Source organism: Mixophyes fleayi, chromosome 4 (assembly GCF_038048845.1).
Source record: "Mixophyes fleayi isolate aMixFle1 chromosome 4, aMixFle1.hap1, whole genome shotgun sequence".
Lineage (NCBI taxonomy): Eukaryota > Metazoa > Chordata > Amphibia > Anura > Limnodynastidae > Mixophyes > Mixophyes fleayi.
In genome coordinates, this window is record NC_134405.1 from 149,497,747 (window position 1) to 149,512,529 (window position 14,783).

Here is a 14,783-nt window from a genome sequence, read left to right on the forward strand (position 1 = left end):
GGTCGTGTGACCTCCGCTGCTTCCAGCATCCTCCGTCTGCGACAAGGATCTCATACTGTAGGCCAGTACGTCATTCAATTTAGGATCTTAGCCTCTGAACTTCAGTGGAACACTGAAGCCCTAGTTGCCGCCTTCTGGCAGGGGCTTTCCGATAAAATTAAAGATGCACTGACTACCCAAGAGCTTCCTTCGTCACTTGAAGATTTGATCTCTCTGTGCCATCGTGTTGATATGAGATTTCGTGAAAGAGAGGCTGAGAAAACGACTTCTGCTAAAGCACCTTTTCGCTCTAACCCTCAATTTCGTCCAGTGTCACCCGCTGTGATTCCCATGGAGATTGGACGTTCCAAGTTATCTTCTGAGGAGAGGAAACGAAGAGTCAAGAATAGACTCTGTATCTATTGTGCTGATTCCACTCATGTCCTCAGCTCCTGCCCTAAGAGATCGGGAAATGCCAGGCCCTAACTAGTTCTGGAGAGGTGAAGTTAGGGTCCCTGGAGTCCTCTCCATCGTCTATGAAATCTAAAGTCTGCGCTTTTGATGTGACTATTTCCTTTGCTACCAAGACCTTTGAGTCACAGGCATTGATTGATTCCGGAGCAGCAGGAAATTTTATTTCCAAATCGTTAGTTAATCAATGGTCTCTACCAATGATTACCTTAAAAACTCCCATTACTGTGACGGCTATCGATGGATCACGTCTCATCAACGGTCTCATCACCCAGAGTACGTCTCCAGTAACCCTTCAGATTGGTGCTCTGCATCATGAAGAGATATCGTTTTTAATTCTTCCTGTTACGACAAGTCCGATTGTCCTAGGCCTTCCATGGCTTCAGTGTCACTCTCCCCAGATTGACTGGCGCACCCCTCAAGTCACGTCTTGGGGGCCTGAATGTCACCATCATTGCCTTTCCCAAGTCATTCCTCTCAAGGTACAGCAAGCTTCCATTTCAGCTATTTCACCGGGACTCCCTCCTCAATATGCTTCATTTACCGATGTTTTTGATAAAGCTCAGTCTGAACGTCTTCCTCCTCATCGTTCTTGGGATTGTCCGATTGATCTTCTTCCTGGCAAGACTCCTCCTAGAGGCCGGGTCTATCCACTCTCGTTACCTGAAACTCAAGCTACATCTGAATATATACGGGAGAACCTCCAGCGTGGGTTCATTCGACCTTCCACCTCGCCCGCTGGAGCTGGGTTCTTCTTTGTCAAAAAGAAGGATGGATCATTACGCCCTTGTATAGATTTTCGTGGACTCAATGCCATTACTATCAAGAACCGGTATCCCATTCCGTTGATCACTGAGCTATTTGACCGCATCAAGGGAGCCCGTATTTTTACTAAGTTGGATCTTCGTGGTGCTTACAATTTAATCAGAATCCGTTCCGGTGACGAATGGAAGACGGCGTTTAACACCAGAGACGGGCATTACGAATATCTGGTAATGCCTTTCGGGCTATGTAATGCCCCCGCTGTTTTCCAGGGCTTCATTAATGAGATTTTTCGGGACTTATTATATGTATGTGTCGTCGTCTACCTGGACGACATATTGATTTTTTCACAGGACCTGCCGTCTCACCACCAACATGTGGTAGAAGTCCTCTCCAGGCTACGGAAAAATTCATTGTTCTGTAAATTAGAAAAATGTTCATTCGAATTACCCCAGATTCCATTCTTGGGGTATATTGTTTCCGGAGTTGGTCTGAAGATGGATCCTGACAAAGTAAATGCTGTACTACATTGGCCCCAGCCAACTACTCTTCGTGCCATCCAGCGTTTTTTAGGTTTTGCCAATTACTATAGACGCTTCATTCAAGATTTTTCTTCCATTGCATCTCCTATTGTGGCCCTGACTCGTAAAGGGGCTAATCCTAAGCAATGGTCTACTGAGGCTATTCAAGCCTTTCAAACATTAAAAGAGTCCTTCTCTTCGGCTCCAATCCTTCGTCAGCCTGATGTGACACTCCCTTTTTTCCTAGAAGTAGATGCCTCTAATGTGGGCTTAGGAGCTATTCTCTCCCAACGCTCGGAACAGCAAAAATTCCACCCTTGTGCCTTCTATTCTCGGGGTCTCCTACCCGCAGAGAAGAATTATACCATCGGAGACAAGGAATTACTGGCTATCAAAGCCGCATTAGAGGAATGGAGATACTTGTTGGAGGGAGCTCGCCATCCGGTGACGATCTTCACGGACCATAAGAACTTGTCATATCTCCAGTCTGCCCAATGCTTGAACCCTCGTCAAGCAAGATGGTCTCTTTTCTTTTCCCGTTTTGAATTAATAATTACCTTCAAACCAGCTGCCAAGAACAAAAAAGCTGATGCCTTATCTAGAGCCTTTGCTACGTCCTCTGATATAGAAGAGGTTTCCAACCATACCATTCTAGACCCCAAATGTATCTCACTGGCTGCTTCATCCACCAAAACGCTACCATTTGGGAAGACCCTCGTGCCTTCTACTCTAAGGAGGAAAATCCTTTCGTGGTTCCATGCCTCTCGTTTTTCTGGACACGCCGGTGAACACAAGACTTTTGAGATCCTCTCTCGAAGTTACTGGTGGCCTTCAATGAGGAGAGACGTCAAAGAGTTCATTGCTTCCTGTGAATTATGTTCGCAATTCAAATCCTCCCGCAGAACCCCAGCAGGGTTGCTGCGACCACTACCCATTCCGTCCAAACCATGGACCCATATTAGTATGGATTTCGTTACTGACTTACCACCTAGTAAGAACCATAACACTATTTGGGTGGTAGTGGACAGATTTTCGAAGATGGCTCATTTCATCCCTCTGTCTGGTTTGCCTTCCTCGTCTATCCTGGCTGAACATTTCATTAAAGAGATCTTCCGTATCCATGGATGTCCATCTGAGATTGTGTCTGATAGAGGAGTACAATTCGTGTCCAGATTCTGGCGAGCCCTTTGTAAAACCTTGGGCATACGATTAGCACTCTCATCTTCTTACCATCCACAATCCAATGGACAAACCGAACGTGTCAATCAAGATCTTGAGACTTTTATAAGGATATTTTCATCAGCCAATCAAGACAACTGGGTAGAGTTACTCCCTTGGGCTGAGTTCGCCCATAACAACATGTACCATGAGTCATCATCCAAAACTCCATTCTTTGTGGTCTACGGTCACCATCCGTCTTTTCCGGAATTTCCTGCCCTCCCACCCACCCAAGTTCCTGCGGTGGAGACTGTTTGTCAGACCTTTAAAAATATCTGGTCTCAGGTTAGAACCTGTTTAAAGAAGACATCTGTCAAATATAAATCTTTCGCTGATAAGAAGAGGCGGGCTATTCCACCACTAAAAATTGGAGATCGTGTCTGGTTATCCACAAAAAATATTCGTTTGAAGGTTCCATCCATGAAATTCGCCCCTCGTTTTATTGGTCCATATAGGATCATTCAAGTTATCAATCCAGTATGTGTGAAACTCCTTCTTCCTAAGAGTCTTCGGATTTCTAATGCCTTCCATGTATCTTTGCTCAAACCTCTTATTATCAACCGTTTTTCAACTCCTCCCTCAGCTCCGCAGCCAGTTCAAGTCCATCAGGAGGAGGATTTTGAGATTACCGAGGTACTAGATGCAAAAATTTCGCGAGGAGTCCTCCACTTCCTCGTTCATTGGAAGGGCTTTGGTCCTGAGGAGCGCTCTTGGATCAAAGCTGAAGATCTTAATGCTCCTGCCCTTTTGAAGAAGTTTTACTCCAAAAATCCGGACAAGCCCGGTTCCAGGCGTTCTGTGCCCACCTTTAAAAGGGGGGGTACTGTCACTCACCGGACCGTGAGTGCCTCTTCCCGGACATTTAGGAACCGTGGCCGTCCACCATCCTGAGGGTCTGCGCATGCGCAGCCCTTTTCTATACTTCAGTGTATACCCCTTTAACTTAATTGGCAGATCAGGCAACCTCCCTATATTAAGCACCTGTGGTCACCACCACGTTGCCTGATCTTGGAGTCTCATTCCTCATGAGTCTCTGAAGGTGTTCCTGTATTACTTGTGTATTCAGTGCTGCTGATTCCTGTGGTTTCCAAACCACTTCTACTACTGTGGTTCCATACCACTTCTACCATCAACTGTGTCATCATGACTGTTTGCTGATTCCTATCCGCTGCCTCCGTGCACTACAGTCTTCTACACCACTTCAACGTTATTTTATATCTATGTGACTGTTTACTCATTGCTATCCGCTGCCTCCGTGCACTCCAGCTTTTACCTCACTCACCTGCTTCTCATCAAGTCTGTTTGCTGATTTCTATCCGCTGCCTCCGTGCACTACAGTCTCCTGCTTGCAACTCGCCTGTGTTCAACATCGTGACTGCCAGCTGACTACTATCCGCTGCCTCTGTGCACTACCGTCTCCTGCTTGCAACTCGCCTGTGTTCAACATCGTGACTGCCAGCTGACTACTATCCGCTGCCTCTGTGCACTACAGTCTCCTGCTTGCAACTCGCCTGTGTTCAACATTGTGACTGCCAGCTGATTACTATCCGCTGCCTCCGTGCACTACACTCTCATCTCATCTTTGCTGTGTCTTCCTCGAGACTGCCGCTTTTCATTACCATCTGCTACACTTCGTGATCTACAGCTCCTGCCCTGCGCTGCACTCCTGTGTCCCATCGCTGTTGGTTCCTGTGGTTGCTACTGGTTACCTCCGTGTGCCGCTGAGTCCTGCCGCTGTGGTCAGCGCTATCGTCCATCTCCTGCTGATCCACTCTCCGCGCCTTCACGTGTTCCACTGGCCTCTACCCTCCTGTCAGCATTGGATTTGTATCTCTTCTACTACCCTCTGCTGGATCATCTCCATTCTCCTGGGTTTCCTATGAGTCCAGTTCCACGTGTTGCTGACTCCTGTGGATTCGTGTCCCTGTCGGTCTACTCACCTGTGCGCTGCACCTGCTAGACCGCTGCTTCTCCTATCCAGGGACTTCCTATCCAGTCGGTCTCCAGCCGCTCAGGTACCGCTGCAATCCCATCTGACTGCTACTGCTGAACCACGGTATGCATACTTCTCATTGACTGTGCTGTGTATTGCATATCTTGCTGGACTGTGTTTGGTTCTCTCTGGAGTCTGCTATCCGCTGAGTCTATTGCCATCATTGACTGTGTTATCATTGTGCTGGACTACTTCAAGAGACTTTCTAGATTGCAGACCTGATCAGTCATTTACATATATATATACCTATATTGTGCATATTACTGTGGATCGTGTATAAGGTGCCTGTGTATATCCTGTGTTGCAGTCTTCCCCCGTGCACCTCCTCACATATATATGCAGTGGTACAACTTGCTACCGCAGACCACTGACTACCTGGATACCTCCACTTGGATTCCATTCCTTCACTCAGACAGCGGTACAACTTGCTACCCGCAGACCGCTGACTCTCATCACCTCCTTGTTTCTGTTGGACATTCCTCCTCACTATAGCAGTGGTACAACTTGCTATCGCAGACCACTGACTACCTTCACGTGTCCTTGTCCATACAGTTCCTTGTGTATCATTACCTCATTATTACCAGTGTTGCTAGTCATAGACTTTCCTGAGCATCTCATCGGTCATCATTTCATGTTCCGTGATCACCCAGCTACCAGAGTACCCTATTACCATCTACATTGCTCTGGTAAGCCTACCATCTGGTGATCCCTGGGTAAAGACTCCTAGTGCCCGTGACACACACACGTTGAGATTACATTACAAGATTATATACAATATATATTGTCATACATGAATTCAACAGAAAATAACAATCAGTCATTAGATATACTACATAATCGTCACACAGACGAACAGATTTTCTGCAAAGCATGGGGAACCTAGTTAACAAGAACCGTGGAAGTACATGTACCAGCTCAATCCTCCTTTAGCAGAAGGTATTGAAAGGAAAAAAGGCTTTATTATTTAAATAAAAAAAAATTCAACAGATAAAGGTTTTAAAATAATTATTTTATTTACATATATATATTTTTATAAAAATTTTTCCCACTAAGTGTAACTGAGAGTCCAAGTCGGGCTTTCAGTTCCACTGCACATGCATGAACCAGATAGGTGTAAGTGTGATCCTTGACTCAGAACTATCGTTTGTTCCCCACATCAACTCTATATGTAAATCATGTTACATACATCTAAAAAAACAGTTCCAGAATACACACATATCTCACACAAGACACTGCAAAAACTTAACTCATGCACTCTTTCGCATTGACTACTGCAATTCCATCCTTAATGGTCTTCCCTGAATCAGACTCTCACCCCTACAATCTACAGTCATGACCAAAAGTTTTGAGAATGACACAAATATTATTTTTCACAAAGTCTGCTGCCTCAGTTTTTATGATGGCAATTTGCATATACTCCAAAATGTCATGAAGAGTGATCAGATGAATTGCAATTAATTTCAAAGTCCCTCTTTGCCAGGACAATGAACTTTATCCCCAAAATAAAAGTTCCACTGCGTTTCAGCCCTACCACAAAAGGACCAGCTGACATCAGGTCAGTGATTCGCTCTTTAACACAGGTGAGAGTGTTGATGAGGACAAGGCTGGAGATCACTGTGTCATGCTGATTGAGTTAGAATAACAGAATGGAAGCTTTAAAAGGAGGGTGGTACTTGAAATCATTGTTCTTCCTCCGTTAACCATGGTTACCTGCATGAAAACATGTGCAGTCTTCATTGTTTTGCACAAAAGGGGCTTTACAGGCAAGGATATTGCTGCTAGTAAGATTGCACCTAAATAAACCATTTATCGGATCATCAAGAACTTCAAGGAGAGAGGTTCAATAGTTGTGAATAAGGCTTCAGGGCACCCAAGAACGTCCAGCAAGCGCCAGGACCGTCTCCTAAAGTTGATTCAGCTGCAGAATCAGGGCACCACAAGGCAGAGCTTGCTCAGGAATGGCAGCAGGCAGGTGTGAGTGCATCTGCATGCACAGTGAGGTGAGGACTTTTGGAGGATTGCTTGGTGTGAAGAAGTCCAGCAAGGAAAACACTTCTCTCCAGGAAAAACATTAGGGACCGACTGTTTTCCAGCATGATGGAGCACCTTGCCATAAGGCAAAAGTGATAACTAAGTGCCTCAGGGATCAAAACATTGAAATTTTGGATCTATGGCCAGGAAAATCCCCAGACCTTAATTCCATTGAGAACTTGTGGTCAATCCTCAAGAGGCGGGTGGACAAAAAACCCCCCACAAATTCTGACAAACTTCAAGCATTGATTAGGCAAGAATGTGCGGCCATCAGTCAGTATGTGGCCCGGAAGTTGATTGACAGCATGCCATGGTGAAATGCAGAGGTCTTTAAAAAGAAGGGTCACCACTGCAAATATTGACTGTTTGCATAAACTTAATGTAATAAAATGTAATAAAAGCCTTTGATAATTATGAAATGCTTGTAATTTTACTTCAGTATACATAGCAACATCTGACAAAAAGGTCTAAAAACACGGAAGCAGCAAACTTTGTGAAAACCAATACTTGTACCATTCTCAAAACTTTTGGCCATGACTGTATTTTGCATGCATTGACTAAATTGAATTTCCTTGCAAATTGTTCTTCCTCTGCCGAGCCACACTGTCAGTCACTATGTTGGATGCTTGTTTTTACCTGAATCCGATATAAAATACTTCTAACATATAAGGTCATCAACAAAATTGCACCAATATACATCTCCTTAGTTGTCTCAAAATATTTCCCAACTAGACACCTCCATTCTGCACAAGATCTGCATCTCTCTTCCACTCTCATTACATGCTCACGTGTTAAACTCCCATTGTCCCATACATTGTAAGTTTGCAAGCAGGGCCTTCTTACCTCTCTGTCTGTATTACCCAGAATTGTTTTATTATTGTGTACTCCCAATTGTAAAGCGCTATAGAATTTTCTAATGCTATATCAATATATGATGGATGTATGTATGCATAATATATATATATATATATATATATATATATATATATATATATATATATATATATATATATATGCCAGGTTGATGCAGAAAAAAATGTATTGGAGAAATTGTTATATTGGTTCCAAGTAGAGGTACTACTAACATGGTCAGTTCTGGATGATCAACCTCATCTATGCTCAATTCAGCCACACATGTATATAGCTAAGATAGAGATATATCTGCCCATTGAGTTCCTGGGCTAACAGTTGTATTGCATGTGCACAATTATTGCTATAAAGATGTTTCTAAACAATAAAAAGTTGTCAGGTATGAATTGACTAGTAATCTTTAAGTTACTTATTCCATCAAACAAAACCATAAAGAATATGTAAGCAGATGAAGTAATGAGTTCTTTAAACTGATTATAGTTACCGAAAATATGAATAGTTAATAGGAAATCGTAACGAAGCAGCCAGAAAGCAGTGGAAACTGGAATGATCACAATAAAGTTGCACACAGGACCGTCTAGATTAGGAAAGTCTGGGAGTGGAATGCGGAGCAGGACTAGTAGGAGGTGAGAATTGGAGAGCGTTACATCCTCTTCACTAGTCTCCCTGCCTTGTTTACATGGAGTTCTATTGTCGGGATAACTCTGCCCCTTTCCTTGCAAGTAGCAGACGCGATGGTTCCCTCAGAAACGGGTGGTCGGAGAATGCTCCAAACTGTCTCCAACATGAGTGACCTGGTGAAGGCCATTCCGCAGGGCTGCGATAACGGGGCGCTCACTGATCAATTTGGGGTTCTGATCCAGGCGGTGCTAGCTGCGGTGGCATTCAGTGGTTTATTGTGTAAGTACTCTAAAGCATATGGCATTGTTAACAGTCGTTATAAGTTATAAAAGTGATTTAACCTGTAAATATATACGAAGCATACTGTATTCTCTATATATTATATAACATGCGCAACTTTCCCTGGAGTTTGCCAACAACTGGTTACCGTGGTATGTAATGTGACCTCACACGCCGTTTCCTCTCACTGCTTATTTATCTTTCCATGCTGTCTGGCGACTCCTCTGCTAAAGCGCAATTTGCAAGGAGGATCCCTTTAGTTTAGTACATACACAGAAGGTAATCTAAGGCTCTCTAGCTGCTTATGAACAGTGTGCTCCACTAGCCTCTAGGGCGCAAATGTGCATCATGTTGCATTGTAGGAATTATTTACTGTGGATTTATCTACATTGGTATAATGCTAGGAGAACTGTTACAATACAGGAAATGATTTGTTGCTATTTACAGAACAGGATGGAAAAAGATAATGTTAGTAGAATAGCTGTATATGCCAAAAACAAAAATAATGTTTACCATTCATAAACAATTTTGATGCATGAATTATTTAGGTTTGTCAAAGTAAGCTTATTGTCTGTAACAAATTAGGGCTTTGTAATAATATGGATATGCACATCAATGATTATATTTATACGGTTCAAGTGACTGTGACTATTGGGGTTTATTTATTCAAGGGAGACGAGCCCTAAATCCTGCATAAAGGGTTTTTTAAGCAGGATTTAAGGCTTCTCCCAATTTGCCATTGTCCATGGCCTGTAATGGCTAATAAAGGAGTGTAGTCATTGCCAGGGACTTTTTGCGATGCTTCCCCATGCAAAACAGCTGCCGCTGTCCTCTGATGGCTAACACCATCTGGGGCGGGTGCCCACAGTTAAAAATGGAAAATGTATAGGTACATGAAATATGGAAAACCAAGCAATAAGTGAGCACAATACACAGATCACGCAGTATATAATACATACATAGTGATAAAATATTACATTTATCACGCCACCCCCTCTCCAGTCACATCACACTTGTGCTGAGCACATCCATCGGAGTGGAAATGTCCTGCACAGTGGGCGGGAAATCTTGCAAGATTTAAAGATCCTCGGTTTGCTCTGCAAGCTGTAGGACAGGGTGGTGTCACACACTGTCTGGGGACAGGGAGCAGCTAATGTATGAATATATAGCATATTTAGCCACGCCTGCTGATGCCAAATGTTTCACCTATCTGGTAATTCACAATTCGGGCTGACTGGCTAGATTTGCCATGGCTGTAAGAAACGTCCATATTCCAGCGTCCAGTGACTCCATACTTTTTCTGATATGCAATATGAGCCTTGTGTTTCAAATACACATTGTCCCATAGATTGTAAACTTGCGAGCAGGGCCCCCTTACCTCTCTGTATGTATCACCCAGTATTGTTTTATTAATGTTCGTTCCCAACTGTAAAGCTCAACGGAATTTGCTGGTGCTATATAAATAAATGATGATGATCATCAGCCTGCAGGATTTTCTTTCCTGTCCATTTAATTCATTCGGGTGGGACTTTGATTAGACATTGTAACATGTATGGTCTGATAGACCATACATTTTACAATGTCTAATTTAATTGAAATTAGACAAATTGGCTGACATCATCTGTGCATATGCTATCAACAACGAGGAAGCCAAAATAACACAACTCTGTTATATCTAATTATTTTTGTTGGTTAAAACCCACCAATTACGATTTCTTTTTATCACACCAGATGGAAACACAGGCCAAGCAAGGTGGATTTATAAAGAGGGTGATCTGTATTGGGATAAATACATTGCCATATGCATTTGTGCAGAGAATTTACCTGGTTGCAAGTGAGAGTGGAGCAAAAAAGGGGAAAGTGGATGTTAAAGGAGAGATCCCTGTACTATATGGAAGTTAGAGAGCACTTTCCAGCTTTACATAAACTGCAGTCTTGGGGCCTGATGCTGAGATGGCTACATATTGGGTGTAATTCACTTAAAAAAAAAAAAAAATATTGTGGTGCATCTCAAGAAGTGTCTGGCTCTAGCATATGCACCCGATTTATGGCATGTGGGGAAAAAAAAACCTGCTTGCGCCCATATGCTGAGGTTAAAAGATGTGGCAGGTCCTACATTAGTAGAATGTGCGCAATGTTTAAGGCAGGCATTTGTCAGATACACTTACACCTAAATCGACCCTGAAAGTACAGGTGCCTATAGCGTGAAGTACATTCAGTGGGCCTGAGTCATTAAGAAAGGCATCTGCCAGTTTTGTCAGTATGGTTCTCAGAAATCTCGCTGCGCATGCTCAGAAACGGATGATACGCAACAGAACGCAGCCAAATCCAAGTCCGCCTCAAGCGCAAAATGACACATGCTACAATTTAGGGGCGTGAATGGGGTGGGGAATGGGGAGATTCACGTAGGCAATATACAATATAGGCGTTCCTGTGTAGCCATGTCTAAAGTCATATGTAAACATGTACAGTTCATATAAACTGTATGTCACACGATAATCCCTCGGTTCCCCTATTCAGGCACCGGCATGCTTACCTCTCCCTCCAGCCCGGCGATGAGCATCGTGATCTTCCCCTGCTGGCTGCCCTCTTGTTTTTCATTGGATATCCACTCATTACCTGGAGGACATTTGAGGCATCTGGTGCAAGGCCAAGTGCCTGTTCTTTGTCTCAGTGGTTCCCTGTGCTCTCCTAGCGCTACTCTGCATAGTTGTGTGTCCTGCTCCACTGCCCACAGTGGTAATATATCTTACTGCAGACTACCTAATCAGAAGATCCAGTTACATTGTCTGCAGTGATATAATCCGTCCGCAGATTATCACTCTACAGTATCTGTTTCTGCTGATTAGTGGTGGTCTCCTCTCCTATTACCTGCTGTCTGATCAGCTATCTTCCCAGTTACTCCAAGACATCTGGGTTCTCCCAATGGGTCTGCTTTTTTAGACTCCGCACCTCTGGGTTCAGTAAAACCAAACCAGGCATTTCTGAAGAGTTTGAAAAGTCCAGTGACTGTGACACTGTACATCTCCTGTCTTCTTCTGCACAGTTAATAGCTACAGGAATGGAATTTTAATGGGGCAGTCACGTTTAAAATGGTGTTATTTTTAGCTCACCCTAAATTCTCACTAGTGTTCTCTCACCCCTCCTCTTTGGGGGTGTGTAATATTTTTCAACCTTCCTCTTTGGTGGGGGGGGGGTAATATTTTTCAACCTTCCTCTTTGGTGGGGGGGGTAATATTTCTCAACCTTCCTCTTTGGGGGGAGGGGTTAATATTTCTCAACCTTCCTCTTTGGGGGGAGGGGTTAATATTTCTCAACCTTCCTCTTTTGGGGGAGGGGGTAATGTTTCTCAACCCTCCTTCCCTCCTCTTTGTGTCCCCTGGGTCATAGAGCCATGCTACACATGGTCAGTGGAATGTGTGAATAACAACACCAGAAGGATTGTTACGTTTATGTGAATGAGTTCTCTGTACAGCGCTGTGTAATTAGTGGCGCTATATAAACAAATGATGATGATAATGTCGGTCACAGGATTTTCAGCATGGAAGAAGTTGTTAAGCAGGTCTTTCAAGCAAGTGATGTTTATTTGCTCAAGTAGTCCTAAGAAGGACAGTTCACACTGGTTGAAGGTACCAGTGATCAAGAGGTCAGAAGAAACAGAATGGTACATTACAGTGTACAAGGGGTCTCTTTTTATACAGTTTTAGAGACTAGTCTTGGCAGGGAGTAAGCCAGCCCCTGATCAGATGGCTCCGCACAGACTGCGATATTTATTTCAAAGATTAACATCAGGATGTGAGATGTTCCTTAAACATGGATTTTAAATGCATTTTATACTTAACAAAATTTGCAGCAACCAGGATACAGGTACGACTCCCTGCCGTGCCTTCAGTTAGCATTTCCTGCTATCAGCAAAACAGACTCCCTCCCCACATATGCCTAATTGGAGATTTCCTCTATCAAAGTTACAAAACCCCAAACAAGACATTTCCTATACCAAAATACACACAATATCAAAAATAAGTACATTTGCAATGATATATAATAAGTGCCTTGCTCCATTTCCTTTAAATAAATTTATGCCATAAGTTATTTATAAGTGATCCAGCCACAGTCATCATCAGTGATTTTCTGCTGGAAGGAAGAACTCTTGCACTTATAAAACCCTAAAGCAGTCCAAACCACAGCTACTTGGTGTTACCCTATGTGTTAACATGCTATAAAATAGCCTTGGATGTCATCCAACTAATGTTAACGCATGCAATTGTTTCCCTCCCACCCCCCCTTTTTTTAGTATATAGAAAGACATTAAAAGAGTGCATAACATGTATATACTTCCTTTATGATCTAATCCAGTGGTTCCGAAACTTTTGCAGTTCGCGGCACCCTTAGAGTCTCCATAATTTCTTCAAGGCACCCCTCCAAGAGAATTACCGAGTAGTCCAGTTTTATAAGTAGTTGGGTCAAAAAATGTAATAAGTATTTAGGTCAGGACAGAAATACTTATTTAGTGGTATGCAAAGATACAAATAACTCCAAGGGAAATTAATTTTTTTTAGATTTTCTTTTCAATTATATTTCTGTCAAAGAATAATTTACAGCTAACTCACTCGGTGCCCCCTCTGCGTCATTATCCACACTCTCTGTGCCCCCTCTGCGTCATCATCCACACTCTCTGTGCCCCCTCTGCGTCATCATCCACACTCTCTGTGCCCCCTCTGCGTCATCATCCACACTCTCTGTGCCCCCTCTGCGTCATCATCCACACTCTCTGTGCCCCCTCTGCGTCATCATCCACACTCTCTGTGCCCCCTCTGCGTCATCATCCACACTCTCTGTGCCCCCTCTGCGTCATCATCCACACTCTCTGTGCCCCCTCTGCGTCATCATCCACACTCTCTGTGCCCCCTCTGCGTCATCATCCACACTCTCTGTGCCCCCTCTGTGTCATCATCCACACTCTCTGTGCCCCCTCTGCGTCATCATCCACACTCTCTGTGCCCCCTCTGCATCCTCACCCTGCCCCCTCCTTCATTCTTTTGTCCCTCCATTGCTGTTTCCTATCACTATTCCCCTCCGTTTCTTTACTTACCATACTTGACCTTCTTTCTTCTATTTCTTCTGTCTTCTCTTCTTTCTTCTTACCAATTCGGCGGTGCCTGGGACCCAGCATCCTCTCTCCTGCTGCCTATCACTGAATGTCGGACATGATGACGTAACGCCAATGAGAAGCGAGGAGGATGCTGGGTCCCGGGCGCCGTCGAATTGGTAAGTTGTTTCTCTTTTCTTTTTTCCGTCCCCTGGCCACAGCACACCAGTGACAGCGTTGCGGCACCCCTGGGAGCCGCGGCGCACACTTTAGGAACCTAGAATCTAATCTCTAATACATGACGCATGTTTTGTATGCCTATAATCATTACAAATTACAAATTGTGAAAACTATATTTTGTAAGTCTTTAAATCCCCCCAATTTTATACCACCACCCAGGTCATACCCCCATTATTGATTCCCCACCAGGTAATGCCATACTTTCCTACTATGCCGGAATGTCCGGGAGACTCCCCCCCCCCCCCCCCCCCCCACGCCTGTCGCTGAAGGGCCTTAGTGACGCGATTCGTGGTGGATTGCGTCATTTTATTCCCACCCCGCAATAAAATCGTCATTTTGGTGTGGGGGCAGGGCCAAATGAAGCAATTCACCTTGCTCTGCCGCTCCCACCACACCGCTCTTCAGGGATCTCCCGGACGAAGATCCCTCAAAGCAGGCAAGTATGGGTAATACCCCACAATAATCAAGTGTTGTATCATGTGGGAGAGGATTGGGTAAGGTGAGTGACTGTGATATCTGACTCTGGCGACTTCCAGCAGTGAATGTATGGTGACCGCTGTGGTGCACTTTTCAGCAAAACTGCTCATAAACAGAGACTTTGATCATGTGACATAATCAAGTCTCATTCACAGATATTTGATCTCTACCCCACTGAATGCTGCAGTGAGTACAAAGACATTTCAATAAATTATATCCTTTATTTTACCTT

The 14,783-nt window shown here is 43.9% G+C and overlaps 1 protein-coding gene across 1 annotated transcript in view; it reads left to right on the forward strand.

Annotated features, from left to right (window-relative positions):
• Positions 1-8,429: 8,429 nt before the first annotated feature.
• LOC142152212 (store-operated calcium entry regulator STIMATE-like) overlaps positions 8,430-14,783 on the forward strand; it is a 77,017-nt gene continuing 70,663 nt past the window's right edge. Inside the window, exon 1 of the mRNA XM_075208591.1 lies at positions 8,430-8,745. Within this exon, the coding sequence (XP_075064692.1) occupies positions 8,580-8,745 (166 nt within the window). The 5' untranslated portion in view covers positions 8,430-8,579. The remainder of the gene's footprint in view (positions 8,746-14,783) is intronic.